This window comes from Xenopus laevis, chromosome 4S, assembly GCF_017654675.1.
Source record: "Xenopus laevis strain J_2021 chromosome 4S, Xenopus_laevis_v10.1, whole genome shotgun sequence".
NCBI classification, from domain to species: domain Eukaryota; kingdom Metazoa; phylum Chordata; class Amphibia; order Anura; family Pipidae; genus Xenopus; species Xenopus laevis.
This window is the reverse complement of record NC_054378.1, coordinates 2,355,278-2,372,440: the sequence shown is the minus strand read 5'-3', so window position 1 is coordinate 2,372,440 and position 17,163 is coordinate 2,355,278. Positions and strand designations below refer to the sequence as shown.

At 42.2% G+C, this 17,163-nt stretch overlaps 1 protein-coding gene across 2 annotated transcripts; it reads left to right on the top strand.

Moving 5' to 3' along the window:
* Window positions 1–13: 13 nt before the first annotated feature.
* On the top strand, window positions 14–15,178 carry MGC131138 (uncharacterized protein). 2 transcript variants are annotated; one of them, XM_018259764.2, is made up of 10 exons: window positions 14–636; window positions 1,536–2,260; window positions 2,345–2,426; window positions 2,584–2,727; window positions 3,035–3,169; window positions 3,625–3,722; window positions 8,515–8,638; window positions 9,096–9,162; window positions 13,719–13,787; window positions 14,093–14,351. In XM_018259764.2, exons 2-10 carry the CDS (start codon window positions 2,049–2,051, stop codon window positions 14,215–14,217), a joined length of 1,056 nt encoding a protein of 351 aa, XP_018115253.1. In that variant the 5' UTR covers window positions 14–636; window positions 1,536–2,048; the 3' UTR covers window positions 14,218–14,351.
* The last annotated feature ends 1,985 nt before the right edge of the window (window positions 15,179–17,163 follow it).

The following is a 17,163-nucleotide window of genomic DNA, read 5'->3' as shown; positions in this document are numbered from 1 at the left end:
AGTTCGGCTCTCTTTGTGACTTTGGATATTTTTGTGGCTTTGGGACTCAAAGTTTGGCTCCTTTCGTGGCTTTGGGTCTTTTTAGGGCTTCAGGACTTCTACTTTGGCTCTTGTCGTGGCTTTGGGTCTTTTTGCCGCTTTAGGACTTTAACTTTGGCTCTTTTCGTGGCTTGGGGTCTTTTTGTGGCTTTGGGACTTCAAGTTCAGCTCTTTTCGTGGCAGCAGCCATTGTCACCCCCATGTTTCAGTAACACTGGCAGACTGTCTCACAATTCTGCTGCAACACAGGGAAGATGCCACATTAGTGATGCAGCACAGCCAACAAATAGAATATGGCCGCCATTCCCGCATAACTAGAGAACTGCTACTGATGGACTCACTCATTCTGCTGGGAGGGGGAATCAGACTGGGGATGAGAGAAATCAGGAGCCGCCGGAGCAGCTCATTAGACTGGGAGGGGAGTCCAGCTGGGGATGATGATAATTCATTGTGCTGGGGGAGGGATAGTTGTTGTGCTGTTGGGAGGAGGATCTGACTTGGTTTGTTCTCTGCTGATGCCGCCAGGAAGGAAATTGTGATTGAGGTGGAGAGAGAGGCGAAAGCGGGAAGTCAGAAAACTGCTCTCCCCTATGCACAGTAGGTTGTCCTTTATTTGTACAGCGCCTGGAGCCTCCCACTATTCTCTCAAAGGGGTGGTTTGCCTTTAAGTTAAGTATGTTATAAAATGACCAATTTTAAAAGACTTTTGAACTGCTCTTCAATATTTCTCAATATTTATAGTTTTTCATTTATTTGCCTTCTTAGGGCAGTGGCACACGTGGCTACTTGGGGGAGATTAGTAGCCCAGCGACAAATCGTCTCTTCTTTGTGCGACTAATCTCCCCAAACTGCACCGGCCCGGGGTTATACCAGTGAGCACCACTGAGCGACCCTCTTCTGGCTTCCTCCTTCTCCCCGGGGCTGCGCATGCGCAGTAGAACGAAAATCCAAACTTTAACAAAAAACTCGCCTATTTCGTTCAACTGCGCATGCGTCTGCCCCGGCAAATTTGAAGAAAGATGTATTGTTATTGCTACAAATGTATTGTTATTGCTACTTTTTTATTACTCCTGTTTCTATTCAGACCTCTCCTATTCATATTCCAGTCTGTTATTCAAATCAATGCATGGTTGCTAGGATAATTTGGACCCTAGCAACCAGACTGCAGAAATTACAAACTGGAGAGCTGCTGAATAAAAAGCTAAATAAGTCAAAAACCACAAATAATAAAAACTGAAAACCAATTGCAAAGTGTCTCAGAATATCCCTCTGTACATCCTACTAGATGTTATTTCAAAGGTGAAGCCCTGTTTTTGGGTTTACAGGAGGGAGGCGGCACTTTGTTTCTGCTATTTGCTGTAACATTAATTAGTGATGCAGTTAATGGATCTCATAGTGTCCCTGTTTTAGCTTTATTAGAAATAATGTGTAGGGGTTAGTAATATTCTTTGCCTGTTATATTAATGAGAGCCCTGTCTTGTCTCTTTCCCTTACAGACGACCTTTGACTTCACTGTCTCCCCCCTTGTGGCCCCTGGCCAATCCTGCTAGCCTCCTGTGCTCCCCCCTCCCCAGTAGTGGCCCTGTTCTGCCCTTTTTCTATCTGTCACATTTGGAAGCAACTCTTTGTCTCAGCTCAATCACAGAGTCCCAGATAGACATTAGCTGATGGGTTTCTCTTCCACTGTCTGATATTGAACTGATTTCTTTGCCTTCCTATAATCCAGGGATTAGCGCACACTAAAAATCTGATCGCAGTAGATGTTCTGTTACGCCTCATTTACAGATTATTCCGCACATGCTGTACCACGTGAAAGCCATGCATAAAGGGTATTTCCATGTAATCTAGGCTGGATCCATGTTTCTGTGTTATTCATACAATGACAGAGTACTCTGCCCGTCTCCCAGTGAGCACAGCACTGGCACTTCATATAACCCTGTAACCACCCGCAGTGCCACATCATTCTCCATTGATTTGTGCCATTCCATTTTCCTCCTCTGTCCTACAATATGTCCCCCACTATGTCGCCACCTTTCTTCCTATGGCTGGAGGAGATGGGCCTTTTGATGTTCTTGAGGGCACGACGACTATTCCTACAAGCTGCCATTTTCCTCTGTGTCCTCATCTTGCTTCTCTGGGTCTCTGTCTTCTTGTACGGAAGCTTCTACTACTCCTACATGCCCACCGTAAAGTACTCCAGCCCTGTTCACTACCAATACAGGTAAGTTTATACAGGTGCAGTGCAACTGATTTACAATCCAACTCCAGGTTTGTCTGTTCCAAACTTGTTCTTCAATTTATACAGCTCCACCTGTGAACCCCCACCTGGGATTCTCTGCTCATTCCCCACGGCCAATGTTTCCCTCCTTCGGAATAATCGGGATCGGGTAAGAACTTCTGTCTTTGCTCTTTGTAGGCTTAGTTCTTAACTTCCAACCATATGTAACATGGCAATACTATGATTGTAAATAGTGCCGCATTATTTCAGGTCGGTTCCAGACTTGGCTCCTAAAGTTTATTATGATTCCTCTATTACTTTTTCAGGTGCTTATACATGGGCAGCCTTACCGTATTTCACTTGAGCTCCAGCTGCCCGAATCTACAGTCAATCAGGATTTGGGGATGTTCATGGTGACTATGTCATGTTACACACGGGGTGGAAAGCAGATCTCCTACACTGCCCGATCAGTAAGTTACTATCACCTCCCTGATCCAACCACCCGTATTGGCTTCATTCTGATCCAATCATTGGGCCCTAGGGCTCACAATCGGATCAGCCTGATATCACCCACCTCAATGTGGGCATATCGGGGAGAGATCCACTCGTTTGGTGACATCGCCAAACGAGCAGATCTCCCTGTGTATGGCCAGTTGGCCACCTTAGTCTTTGAAGTCTTATTTATTTCTTCTAGTCTTATTCTGCCATTGAAGGCCATTGTTTTAACGAGTTTAACGCTTCTTAATTGTTGGCGTGACAATCTATTTATTTGTATAGGCCATGCTCCATTACAAGTCACCGCTCCTGCGCACAATGGAGACCCTGGCCTCCTCCCCGTTGCTGTTATTGGGCTTTTCTGAGCAAAAGCAAAGTCTAGAGGTGGAGCTTTACCCTGAGTACCGCGAGGATTCGGTAAGTGTCTCTCCTCATATGACACATTACCTGATTCCTACTTCATATCTGTTCTTCTCTGCTTCATTACAATGACATTTCTGTCTCAACTCAACTACTATTCATAATCATGGGGCCCTGTATTACTGAGGTATTTGTCCCCGTACCTCAGGGTCCCCAGTTATTAGCTCATCAGTCACCTGGGCCCTGCAAACAAGTATAATAGGACCCCAAATAAAACAAAATGCTCCTGCATGGTCACACTCCTCCTCTGCACCAGACACACAAATCAACATCTCTTGAGCTCTTGTTGCAATGAGTCCCCTGATCAGAAAACCCCTTGTGCAGGTCCTTTGTTTAATGTATCTCATTTTCATGTTCCCTCTCCAAACGCTCATTTCCATCACTTCAACTCACTTTTTACTTTCTGTCACCCTAGTCTTACCAACTTCTCCAATAATCTCTATTTTCCCCAGTATGTCCCCACTGTGGGTGCAGTGATACAGGTACAGAGTGTCAGGATAGAGATATACACGGCTGAGCTCAGAGTGCACGCCTACTTTACAGGAATACGGTGAGATTTATAATCCGTAAATATTCTAAAAGTCCATATTTATTACGTGAGTCAGTAACTTTGTAACACAGAATTTGACCACTGTATGGCTTATTTATGATGTCATGTGGGTCCTGTTTATTTTGACAATATGTGGTGTTTATACAAATGGCCTGTAGATGTCACTGTGCTCAAGACTTATACTGTGCATACTTTCTATACAGCTTGTGGTGTTAGAGTTGCTTCCTGTTGTGTAATGGCTGCATGAGTCTGCTAATAAAGCACTGTTATACTCTACTCATCCTCGGCTACCAAAACATAATAAATTGGCGACGAGGATGCAAAAGATAACACATTGTATGCATGATCCTTATGGCAATGGGAAACTTTTTGGAATAAGTAATGTTTCATAAACCCATATTGAGACTATTTAACTGTGATTCTCCCCCCCCCCCTCCAGCAGTTAAAGGTCTGCTTTTGCTGTAGTTCCTCCTTGGCTTGTAACATTAAAGGAGAACTAAAGCTTAACTAAGGGTCAGGACATACGCTCAGATTCAGGGAGATTAGTTGCCGGCGACAAATCTCCTCTTCTTTGGGGCGACTAATCTCCCCAAACTGCCTCCCACCGGCTACAATGTAAATCGCCGGCGGGATGGCACTCGGAGTGCTTAGTTTTACGAAGTCGCCTGAAGTTGCCTCATGAGGAAACTTCGGGCGACTTTGGAAGTAGCGATTTACATGCTAGCCGTTGGGAAGGCAGTTCTGGGAGATTAGTCGCCCGAAGAATAACTGATTTGTCGCCGTACAACTAAATCTACGGAATCTTCACGTTTTCTCTGCCCTTAAGGGTAGGAGATTAGTCGCCTTTCCACAGGCAAGAATACGAATCACCGGCGGGAAGTCATACGAATCACTTTGGATTTCTGAAGTTGTCCGAATGTTTCCACGTGAAGCAACTTTGTGCATCTTCGGAAAATTAAAGAAAGTTTCCCTGGTAGTTGCTCGTTTTAGGAAACTTTCTTACCTTTCTCAGGTGCCCATAGCACAGATCAGACTCACACGTGCGAAGTAAAATCTGAAATGTGATTCACTGAGGGGGTGCCTAAAATATCAACACCCCCCCAATGAGTTTGACTTTACATGTCCTTTAAACTGTCTGTCGTAATATAATGTTTTGGCTAATTCAACCCGAAATATGTGGTGCATAAGGCCTTAAGTGCTTTTGAACATTGTGCATGACAAGCGCTGTCCCAGAACTGCTCATTAATTATTTAAAATCTCCGTGTTTTTATTCTAAGCCATAGGAAATGGATCTGTAAAAGACCTTCAAGAAGTATAAAGGAGAAATCATTTCTTCTGGCATCTGTAATTGTTGCCATAACTTACTAGTTTTGTCTAATTCTACATACGTTGAACCGACCTTATATAAGGATTTCAGAGTTCTTGTGACTATTTTTACTATATTTGCAGCACAACCCCTCCCCCCATGCTTTTTTATTTGTTATCCACTTGCATAACAGCCAACTGAGCTCTACCCCACCCTGATCTTTACTCCCGTGGGTAACATTTGTGGTGGAGCATTTGCCTCTGTCCTACTCCAAATGACCCATTAATGGTCCTACTAAGAAACATAGTACCAATTCCTACCAAATACTGTGGTTTGTTTCAGTACTTAGTTTGCACAGTCTAATGTTGGTATAATACCGTGTGATATCGCCATGGACGTTGTCCTATGAGAAAAAAACCCATTGCTCTACAACAGTGATCTCCAACCAGTAGCTCGTGAGTAACGTTGCTCTCCAACCCCTTGGATGTTGCTCCCAGTGGCCTCAAAGCAGGTGATTATTTTTGAATTCCAGGCTTGGAGGCAAGTTTTGGTTGTATAAAAACCAGGTGCACTGCCAAACAGAGTCTCCTGTAGTCTGCCAGTCCACATTGGGGCTACCAAATAGCCAATCACAGCTCTTATTTGACATCCTCATGGACTGTTTTATGGTTGTGTTGCTCTCCAACTCTTTTTACATTTAAATGTGGCTCATGAGTAAAAAAAGTTGGGGACCCCTGCTCTACAGTTCAGCATTCTCAGCTATGAGTGTGCCCAGTTCATCTGAGTGTGTGTATAGAGTGTAGTACAATCCTTTAACCAGCAGATGTCTTAGAAGTATGTTCAAACACAGTCCTACCTTATTTATTTATATTGCAACTCATTTGATATTGACTTTAAAGAGGATGTAAAGGCAAAAAATAAAATAAAATCCCCCTTTTACTTTCTTTAATGAAAAAGACATCTATCTCTAATATACTTAAAATATGTGTACTGCTTTTATAAGAAACCTGACTGTATGCAGTGAAATTCTCCCTTCATTTTACTTGCTGTGCATAGGAAACGTCAGACGTCCCTAACTGCTCTGCAGGGAAACAATCATACTTTCAAACAGCAGGGGGAGCCCCAGCATTACTTCCCAGAACTCAAGCAGCTTTGTTTGTTTTCCTGTAGAGCAGCCGGTGATCTTGTAGAGATTCAGACCCAGTGCAGTCTGAATGTATATTATACATTTTATATATATATATATATATATATATATATATATATATATATATATATATATATATATATATATATATATATATATATATATAATGAGGAAATGTACCATATTGCTTGCCTTCGTACACATACAATAACGGGTAAAATTCTTTGTGATCATCAGTAACTCATACTCAACGTGGATATCATTTTGCGCTTCTTTGCTTGTAGCAGATACAATATTTAGAGCTCTTAATACGTTTTGCCCTATATTTATATATTGAAATAAGATAAATAAAAGTGAAATGAAGGATTATGCACTAGTTACATCTGAGATGATCTGGCCTTGTTTCTGTGCCTCTAGACATGCCAAGCACATATGACGCTCCATTATTTTCTATCATTGTGTCATGTGAATTTTATTTTTACCCTCTAAAGACTTGGCCGGGCAGCAAAGCTTCCTCCTCTATAGAGAGATCTCATTGTTAGTTCTGCTGATTGAGCAAATTGGTCAGTGAGACGCAACAGTCCATCCACATGGGAGCACATTGCTCTAATGAGTTGGCGAGAATCAACCCAAATCAGCAGATCCACAGACAAAGCAAATGGGGCAAAGCAATTGTACAGCAGTCTTTATGCATTTGAGAGAGTACAGGGTGGGGTCTTAGGGTGGTGACACACAATAAGATTCCTGGGAGATTAGTCGCCCATTGACAAATCCTCTATTATTCAGGCAACTAATTTCCCCGAAAAGCCTTCCCGGCGGCTAGAATGTAAATTACTGTCTCCGGGCCCCCTGCTGTTTGCCCTGCCATTGTGCGATGTGATTGCGCACCGGGGGTTTCTCTTTTGCCGTGATTGCGCGTCTGCACTGAGTTTTTGACGCAATTGCACATGTACAGGCCTTTTTTCTGCAACTCGAAGATCAGTTTTAAGAGCCACGGCCCACCGGGTTTTTTCCCGGTGTCCCGCTAGCCCAGTCCGACCCTGTGCAAGACTCTCTGTCAGTCACATACACAAGCTAAAGTGATTGGTGCAGGACTGGATAAGGGGCAGACTCATTGCAATTGACCAGTTACAGGCACAATATACATCTGGTTACTATTTTATACCTCTTTATTTCACAGAGGGAAAAAAACAGTTTTTGATAAAATTTTGATGTAAAACCCGGGAAAATATTACTTAAAATCAGGGAAATGCACTTATTGAAATGCATTATAAGTTGGTAGGACCACAAATAAGAAAGAAAAAAACTTAAAATCAAGGTTTCACTGTATGTCATGTATGTGCCAGATCTGGCATTGTGCAGGGGATTTCATTTTACTCTACCTCACTCCGACTGTTGCCCTAAAAAAAAAACATATTCATTTTACAAAGTAAGTGACGGGGTAAGATGTGGTTGTGTGTGTGCCGGATGCAGCATTTATTGTATTCACCATAGATGATCAAATGGGGAACCAAATCTGGTTATGGTGAGAAGAGCTGAAAGGAGCCAAAAAGCCCTTGGCTAGAAATTCTATGCAAAGTGATGCCGTTTGGAATCAGAAGTGTTTACTTGTCTCATGCCATACACACAGCACTGCCTACATACCAAAAATGACAGTTTTGATTCTCCCATAAGGCAGTGCTGTGTGTATGGCATGAGACAAGTAAACACTTCTGATTCCAGGCGGCATCACTTTGCCCCATATATGATACAAATAAAGACATCACCCTGGGATATTTAAGTCTTTCTGGAGAACAGATGACGATTGTGTTAAGTTCCTAATTAGGCTTCTAGTGGCTTTGTGGCTTTACTAAAAAAAAGGCCAGTCAGCCTCTACTATTCCAAAATAAAGCTGGAAGGCGCACACCCTAAAGTTAAACTACAGCTGATCCATAGGTGACTCCCCATGAGGGTCTCCATATGAATTACAAATACAAAAATAATGGATAGCACACCCGATTTGAAAAGCAAATACATTTATTAAAAAAAAATTATGAAAAAATAATATAAAAAATCAAATAATGAGGTGAGCCTAACGCATTTCAACCTTAAGGGTCTTCCTCAGGGGCACAAAATAAACAAAAAACGAAAAAGGCCAGTCAGCCTCTACTATTACTATTCTCCCTTTTATCTGTATAATATATTCTGTCAATATTCTACTGCAGCCTGTGGCTTTAACTCAAGTACATTTAAATTGATCTTCCCAAAAAAAACCCCAGGATGGGATTGTTCAACGTATCCTTTCGGGAAATAATAAATCGTTTTTAAAAACGAATCCTTTAATGTTTTTTTTTTTGCAGGTACCTTTTATATCATTTCCCCGTCACATCAGCTGTGATTGGAATATCCAGCAATTTTATCTTCTTGAGTGTCCTGGTCTTACTCAGTTACCTGCAATGGGGGTTTGGGAGAACCCGTCTCCGGGTAAGAGCGACAGCTGAATAGGGGGTTAGAAATATATTAAATCTGACACATTTAGATGGAATTTGGTCTAAAGGAAATATAATGGGGCTCATTTATAAACACTGGGCAGATTTGCCCCATAGCAACCAATCAGTGAATGGCTTTTTTTTTTTTTTTAACAATTGCTGGTTAAACAGTGAATGCAAGCATTTGATTGGTTGCCATGGGTTACTGCCCTGGGGCAAATTTGCCCAGTGTTTATAAATGAGCCCCAATGTGTTGTCAGGGCTGGAATTAAAGAGGCGGAAGACCGGTCATTTAGGACATTCATTTGCAGCCCTCCAGCTGTTGTTGGGCTACAGGGGACAAAACTGTCATTTTACCGTAAGGATTGATTACGCTTGGGTAAGAATGTACTTTGGTTATACAAAGTGGCAGATAGTGGAGTAAAAATATTATTTTATGTATTTCTTTACAGGATGTTCAGCAACGGACAAGAAATGTTAGAGGAGCTGAGACTCGTCCGGAAAGTGTTTCTCAGACAGGTGAGAAAATAAGTGAATAAATCATTCAAATGCACCTTTGTGTGTATGTAATGGCGGCTGTTCACTAACGTTAAAAATATAGAGCGTACAACTTAAAGTCTCCAACATCTGTTTACTTTAAAGGGATACTGTCATGGGAAAAAACATTATATTTCAAAACGCATCAGTTAATAGTGCTGCACCAGCAGAATTCTGCACTGAAATTCATTTCTCAAAAGAGCAAACAGATTTTTTTATATTCAATTTTGAAATCTGACATGGGGCTAGACATATTGTCAATTTCCCAGCTGCCCCGAGTCATGTGACTTGTGCTCTGATAAACTTCAATCACTCTTTACTGCTGTACTGCAAGTTGGACTGATATCACCCCCTCCCTTTCCCCCCCAGCAGCCAAACAAAAGAACAATGGGAAGGTAACCAGATAGCAGCTCCCTAACACAAGATAACAGCTGCCTGGTAGATCTAAGAACAGCACTCAATAGTAAAATCCAGGTCCCACTGAGACACATTCAGTTACATTGAGAAGGAAAAACAGCAGCCTGCCAGAAAGCATTTCTCTCCTAAAGTGCAGGCACAAGTCACATGACTTGGGGCAGCTGGGAAATTGACAATATGTCTAGCCCCATATCAGATTTCAAAATTGAATATAAAAAAATCTGTTTGCTCTTTTGAGAAATGGATTTCAGTGCAGAATTCTGCTGGAGCAGCACTATTAACTGATGCGATTTGAAAAAAATATGTTTTCCGATGACAGGATCCCTTTAAACACTAGGATATCACATGACCTTTCTCTTTTGGCTTTGACATCTAGAGGCCCATTTATCAAAGGTCAATTTCAAACTCGTGTGAATTTTTTTTAAAATTTGAATATACTATACTCACATTTTGACTGGGAAGAATTTGAATGTCTAATATTCGATCCAATGGTTCCGACCTGAAAATTTGAATCGTGTTCGATTTGTATTCGATTCATACGAATCAAATTTTTTTTCTCCAGAAAGAAAAAACTTGAATGTCAGGAAGGCTTTTAACATCTCCAAATGGCTCAACGAACCTCTGCCAATGACTTGTACATGAACTCGGCAGGTTTTAGGTGCCGAATATTCGAATTAGGACTGTTTCCATGGCCAAGGTGTGATACATCTCACATTAAAGGGCATTAAAATTTGAATGTGGGCATTTTGACGCTCGAAAATTCAAATTCAAAATTTCCAATTCGACCCTTGATAAATCTGAACCATAAATTGTGTTTCAGATACGTCAGCCTCATAGGATAGAAATCCAGGTGGATTTTGTTCATGTCCATGTTGCACCTACTACACCCAAGTCACCCTTCCCCAGCTGTGGGTATAAATAGTGTCGGACTGGCCCACAGGGATACCAGGAAAACTCCCGGTGGGCCCAGGTGTCAGTGGCCCCTCATGCTGCTAAACATTTGGCCTATTTCATGGCCATTCCCGATTTCTATGAGAACAACGAGGCTAAATAGTAGGGTTGCCACCTGTCTGGTTTTGACCTGGACAGCCCGGTATTTTGAAGGGATGCCCAGGTCAAAACTTCCTGCCCGGATTTCCAAATAAGGAAAACCAGGGAGGGTCCCTTGATTGATACAGCGATCGGCCAATCGCCGATCTTTGCATCATAGCCCCACCCACTGATGACAAAGCCACTCCCATCTACATCATGACTCCACCCACTGACATCACGGCCCTGTCCCCCTGCCCGGTCTCAGCCTTACGGAAAGGTGGCAAAGAAAAGAGACTAGGAGAATAGAGGTTGAGTGAGGAGAGGAAGAATAATACTGAGAGTGGCCCCTGGTCTAGGGCTTTTTTGGTGGCCCCTGGTCTGAAGTTTTTGGGTGGGTCCTTGGTGTCCCAGTCCGACACTGGGTATAAACACAGACAACTCTCAAAAAATGCAGGAGAGCTGACAGTTCTGTGAATGCCTGTGAGTAAACAGTAGACGCAGGGTTTATACTTTATATTTTGACTGGTAATTGGACAAAATGAAGATATTCATGATACTAGACCCTGCAGTGTTGACTGTTAGTGATCCAAACAAAGAAACCCTGGATGTGTCTACATTGCATCTTATTCAAACAAAGAACAAACAGTGGGGGGCCAGCAGATGTCCCAGATTTCAAATGTACTACAGAATAGTGGCCGCTCATTAGTCGTATGGCCTTGTGCTGCCTGATCTCATTATACAGATTTAATTATTGCATTAATAAACTCATCTAGCAGCTTCCAGATTTTACATGCGCTTTGTGCAGGGTTTTTGTGTAGGACAGGATCTTTCTTAAAGGGATACTGCCATGGGAAAGTTTTTTTTTATTAAAAACACATCAGTTAATAGTGCTGCTCCAGCAGAATTCTGCACTGAAATCCATTTCTCAAAAGAGCAAACAGATTTTTTTATATTCAATTTTGAAATCTGACATGGGGCTAGACATTTTGTCAGTTTCCCAGCTGCCCCTGGTCATGTGACTTGTGCCTGCACTTTAGGAGAGAAATGCTTTCTGTCAGGTTGTTCCTTCTCAATGTAACTGAATGTGTCTCAGTGGGACCTGGATTTTACTATTTAGTGCTGTTCTTAGATCTATGTAGCTAAACAAAAGGAAGAAAAAAAGAAAGTACGACCCATAGTGTTGCACCAACCCACTTTTTAATCTGAGGTCCCAAAGGGTATAAATAAAACTTAACTTTTATTAGTTGACCACATAAAATTGATATAAGACAAAAGAGTGTATAATAAAATATTTAAAACAAGGTTAGGTACACGAGCTGAATCGACACTGAGTCAGCAGCTCAGGAACGGTAACTGTAGACTGAGAAGATCTAGTGAATAAGTGTTATCAATCACACCTATTGTCTTCCTAGATTCTCACATACAGCAGGGTACTGGTTAACCGCTATATACGCGGCCCTGGCGGACCGGATGAAAGTATGGGTCACTATATGTCCTATATAGATAATTGGGCCAGAATGTGGCAACACACGCTTATATCACTAAGCTATTTGTGCGTTAATATATGGCCACATATATTTAGCCATATAACGGCGCAAGTGGGGTTAATGCGAGCAATTATTAGAGACCTCAAACTTCAATGCCTTCTTAGGTCCCGCTCCCCTCTCCTTTGAGTTAGATCAAGAGCGCCGTATATATGAGAGCAGCCGACTGATGCGACACTGTTGCCAGTGCCGTAAGGAGGATCAATCAGACGGTGCTGTTCACGCTGCCCCTGTTCCTCCCACACCTCCCCTCCTTAGCGTTGATCAGAGGAACTTGAAACAGTGTATCCGACTAGTGGAATACATTAGGCTGGATTCTAAAGGACGCGGTTTCCCAAGCCTCCCTTCCACCCTTCCGCCCTTTCACCAGTACCCATTCATTTCCGTTTAACCTAACGATTTTAAAATAAATTAAGAAGCGCCTGACGCGCGTTTCGCTCGCCGACCTGCGAGCTTTATCAAAGGCAATTTTTGGCGCTCAGAAAGGTGCAGGTTTAAATAGGGAGGTAGACGCCTCTCAAGATTTGAACTGTCCAATCATGGAGATTTAGCCGTTATATGGCTAAATATATGTGGCCATATATTAACGCACAAATAGCTTAGTGATATAAGCGTGTGTTGCCACATTCTGGCCCAATTATCTATATAGGACATATAGTGACCCATACTTTCATCCGGTCCGCCAGGGCCGCGTATATAGCGGTTAACCAGTACCCTGCTGTATGTGAGAATCTAGGAAGACAATAGGTGTGATTGATAACACTTATTCACTAGATCTTCTCAGTCTACAGTTACCGTTCCTGAGCTGCTGACTCAGTGTCGATTCAGCTCGTGTACCTAACCTTGTTTTAAATATTTTATTATACACTCTTTTGTCTTATATCAATTTTATGTGGTCAACTAATAAAAGTTAAGTTTTATTTATACCCTTTGGGACCTCAGATTAAAAAGTGGGTTGGTGCAACACTATGGGTCGTACTTTCTTTTTTTCTTCCTTTTGTTTAGCTACATATATCTTATGACCCTGCACACCACTGTATGTTACCAATCTCAATCAACGGAAGGTGCTACCTACTTTTCTTTTTACGTGTTCTTAGATCTACCAGGCAGCTGTTATCTTGTGTTAGGGAGCTGCTATCTGGTTACCTTCCCATTGTTCTGTTGTTAGGCTGCTGGGGGGAAAAAGGGAGGGGGTGATATCACTCCAACTTGCAGTACAGCAGTAAAGAGTGACTGAAGTTTATCAGAGCACAAGTCACATGACTGGGGGCAGCTGGGAAATTGACAAAATGTCTAGTCCCATGTCAGATTTCAAAATTGAATATAAAAAAATCTGTTTGCTCTTTTGAAAAATGGATTTCAGTGCAGAATTCTGCTGGAGCAGCCCTATTAACCCATTCATTTTGAATGACAGTATCCCTTTAAGGTATTTTGTGAAATCTGTTTTCCAAAGCATTTCTTCACCTTTCCTATCGGCCATTGCCCAATAAATGAAATTCAGCCTTTGCGAAGAACATAAAGTTTCTTTTTATTGCCGGGTTGCAGGTGCACTCTTTTCTGCTGCAGAAGACAAAGACCAGTCAGATACAGAGACTATTGGGCAAAATGATACTGGTAAGGATTCTGTCCTACTTTATATTTTATACCCCTGTGTTCAGATTTCATTTTTTGATGGTACAATATCCATTGCCAATAATGTCTTATTGATATTTCAAAAAACTGCAACATTTAAGTGCAGTTCAAAAAGCCGGTCTGGAAACTGTCTTTAAAAAGAGCAACTGAAGGTGACATGGGTAAACCATATAAGTTCTCGGAGGCAGTATTTTAAGTAAGACGCCCTTTGTGTTCCGTTCTTATATAGGGATAGTGTTAACAACGTAATGTGTCTGATTAATCACAACTGATGCTTCTTTATACAGATTCACAGGGAGCTCAGCAAATGGAAACACAAGTGGTGCAAAATATCAGTTCTGATTTGGACACGGACAGTAACGCTCAGTTCTCAGCGCTCCACCAGCGCAGCGCACAAAGCAGCAGCAACTGAAGTGAAAGCAACTAGGGATGCACCGAGTCCAGGATTCGGTTTGGGATTCGGTCAGGATTCAACCTTTTTTAGCAGGATTCGGATTCGGTCGAATCCTTGTGTCTGGCTGAACCGAATCCTAATTTGCATAAGTAAATTAGGAACAGGGAGGGAAATCACATGACTCTTCATTACAAAACAAGGAGTAAAAAAAAGTTCACACTTTTTCCTTTCCCATCCTAATTTGCATATGCAAATTCGGATTCGGTTTGGACAAATCTTCCACAAAGGATTGGACCGAATCACAAATAGTGGATCCAGTGCATCCCTAAAAGCAAGATTGGACAATTAGACTGATTCCTTTGGTAGGACCACATCAAAGGTGCTGGAAGTGGTAGCGAAGGAAGAGGAGTCAAGAGTCATGTTCCTTTTGAAGGGATCAGACTTTAGCCATAGGGTTTCATAGTTGAGTCCTGCATGGAACCAATTTCTAAGACCCGGACCCGACCCGAACCCACAGCTCACAACCCAAACCTCAGCCAACCCGACCTGCAACCTGCCGAACACCATCAAACCGGAAGTGACGTTGCTGCAAACCGGACGTGACATCATCAAACGTGCCGGATAGTCAAGAGTGTGATGTAAGAGAGCTGTGCCTGAAGTCAGATGGGAGGTGGAGACAAGTGGAGGGAAAGCTGCAGCAGGAAGAGACCCGCAACCTGTCCCTCAGACCTCCGACCCCGCAGACCCGCATCTGTACCCGCACATGAAAATCCTCCCTTCATTCCGCAGGGTACTCGCTTTTTGCAGGTAACCCGCGGGTACCCGACCTGCTGCAGGAGTCTATTTCATATTTCCATGAGCCAAACATATTGACAAGTCAGTTTATCATCATGAAGATGAATAAACTCCTAAAGTAAATAAGTAACACAATAACTGACTTATGTTGTCAGGGATTTGGTATAAAAGTAGAACACCTTAATGTTATCGACCTCTGGTGTTTATTATTTCTGTCTGAGCTTCTTATTTGCTTTGTCTGCCTTCTGTTCTATTTTCCTGTTTTTCTCTTACTCATTTACTGCCGTTCTACTTCTCTAACTATTTCCCTCACTAGTAATTTCCTCTCTAATACTTCTCATTTCCAGAGAACACCCCTGTCATGTTCTGTTGATCCATTTCTCTCTCACTTTCCCCATGTTGTCTTCCCTGCCCTCAGTTTCAGTGTCGGACTGGGACACCAGGGGCCACCCAAAAACCTTAGACCAGGGTCCCACTCTCAGTACTATTATTATTCTTCTTCTCCTCACTCAACCTCTATTCTCCTAGTCTCTTTTCTTTACAGACTATAAAATATTATTCCATCATTTCATTTGAAGCAACGTAGGGGGTTCTTCACAGTGAGGACAGTGAGGTTATGGAATGCACTGCCGGGTGATGTTGTGATGCTGATTCAGTTAATGCCTTTAAGAATGACTTGGATGATTTCTTGGACAGACATAATATTAAAGGCTATTGTGATACTAAACTCTATAGTTAGTATAGATATGGGTATATAGAATTTAATTAAAAGTAGGGAGGGGTGTGTGTATGGGGCTGGGTTTTCATTTGGAGGGGTTGAACTTGATGGACTTTGTCTTTTTTCAACCCAATTTAACTATGTAACTATCTATTTAGCCTCTTTGTTCTCATAGAAATAGGGAATGGCCATGAAATAGGCCAAATGTTTAGCAGCATGAGGGGCCACTGACACCTGGGCCCCCCCGGGACTTTTCCTGGTATCCCTGTGGGCCAGTCCAGTTTCCTGAGCTCAAACATCAAATAACTGGGAATGTTCAGCTTTATTAAATCCTGATCACATTTCCTATCAGACAAGTGTAACGTACGCACTCAACGCCAGCACTGAAACGACTCTCCCTCACCTCCCAGCTACACTAATTCTTGGCAACACCAGTGTTATCTTCCAGTTGTCATCAATGCCTCCGGATACAGATCCTACAAACCACACCCGAAACACGTTCAAACAAACCTCCCCAAGGGCATGGGTTGTTCCAAAATTCAAGGCTTTCAGACTCGACATATTACTAATTCATATTCATTGTTCCAGAATATCGACTTATAGTTAGTTACACTGTAAACATCTATAAACAGACCTATATATGTATCTGACACAACATATCTACAGGCAAGAGTACAGGTATTTTGTTTGTTCTGGTATCAATTAAACACTGTCTTGCTAAATATTTACAGATATACGCAATTCACTGATCAATAATGAGCTGTCCCAGCAGGTCTAGACCAGCGATCCCCAACCAGTGGCTCAGGAGCAACAAGCTGCTCATTAACCCTTTGGCAGTTGCTCCTGGTGGACTCAAATTAGGTTCCTATTTTTGAAATTCCTGCTTTGGAGGCAGGTTTTTGTTGCATAAAAACAGTTCTACAGCCAAGCAGATCCCCTTGTAGGCTGCCAGTCCACATCGGGGTCACCAATAGTCAACCACAGCCCATGGACTTTTTTGCATGCTTGTGTTGCTCCCCAACCTTTTTTACATTTTGATGTGGCTCACTGGTAAAAAAAAAAAGGTTGGGGTTCCCTGGTCTAGACAGTGATCATTCAGATCAATATGGGAGTATTCCAATAATTTTTTTACTCACCTAACAAGATGAAAATTGCACAGGCTGTAAACCATGGTAATCAATTACACGTGCCATTACCCTAAGGCAGTGATTTTTATTCTGTAGGGCCGACTACCCTGGAGGACCTGCTATGGTTAGATTTGGGGAAGAAACCTACTTAGCTCTACTAAATATAACAATAAGGGTGAGATTTGGAATAAAAACATATTTGCTCTGAGGGCCCTGGATGAAAGACTAACCAATGGGAGCTTGAACTAAAAAGTGTTGCATCCCCTGTCCTAAAAAAAAAAGAGAAATATTGGTACAAGACAGTGTACCCTGAAAACAGAACAT

What these genes read in the sequence shown, in the direction of transcription:
- MGC131138 (XM_018259764.2), top strand. Translation starts at nt 2,049, where the DNA reads ATGTCCCCCACTATGTCGCCACCTTTCTTCCTATGGCTGGAGGAGATG. An exon ending in TTGGGAGAACCCGTCTCCGG is followed by an intron (nt 8,639 to 9,095) that starts GTAAGAGCGACA and finishes ATTTCTTTACAG; the next exon opens with GATGTTCAGCAACGGACAAG. An exon ending in GGAAAGTGTTTCTCAGACAG is followed by an intron (nt 9,163 to 13,718) that starts GTGAGAAAATAA and finishes GCCGGGTTGCAG; the next exon opens with GTGCACTCTTTTCTGCTGCA.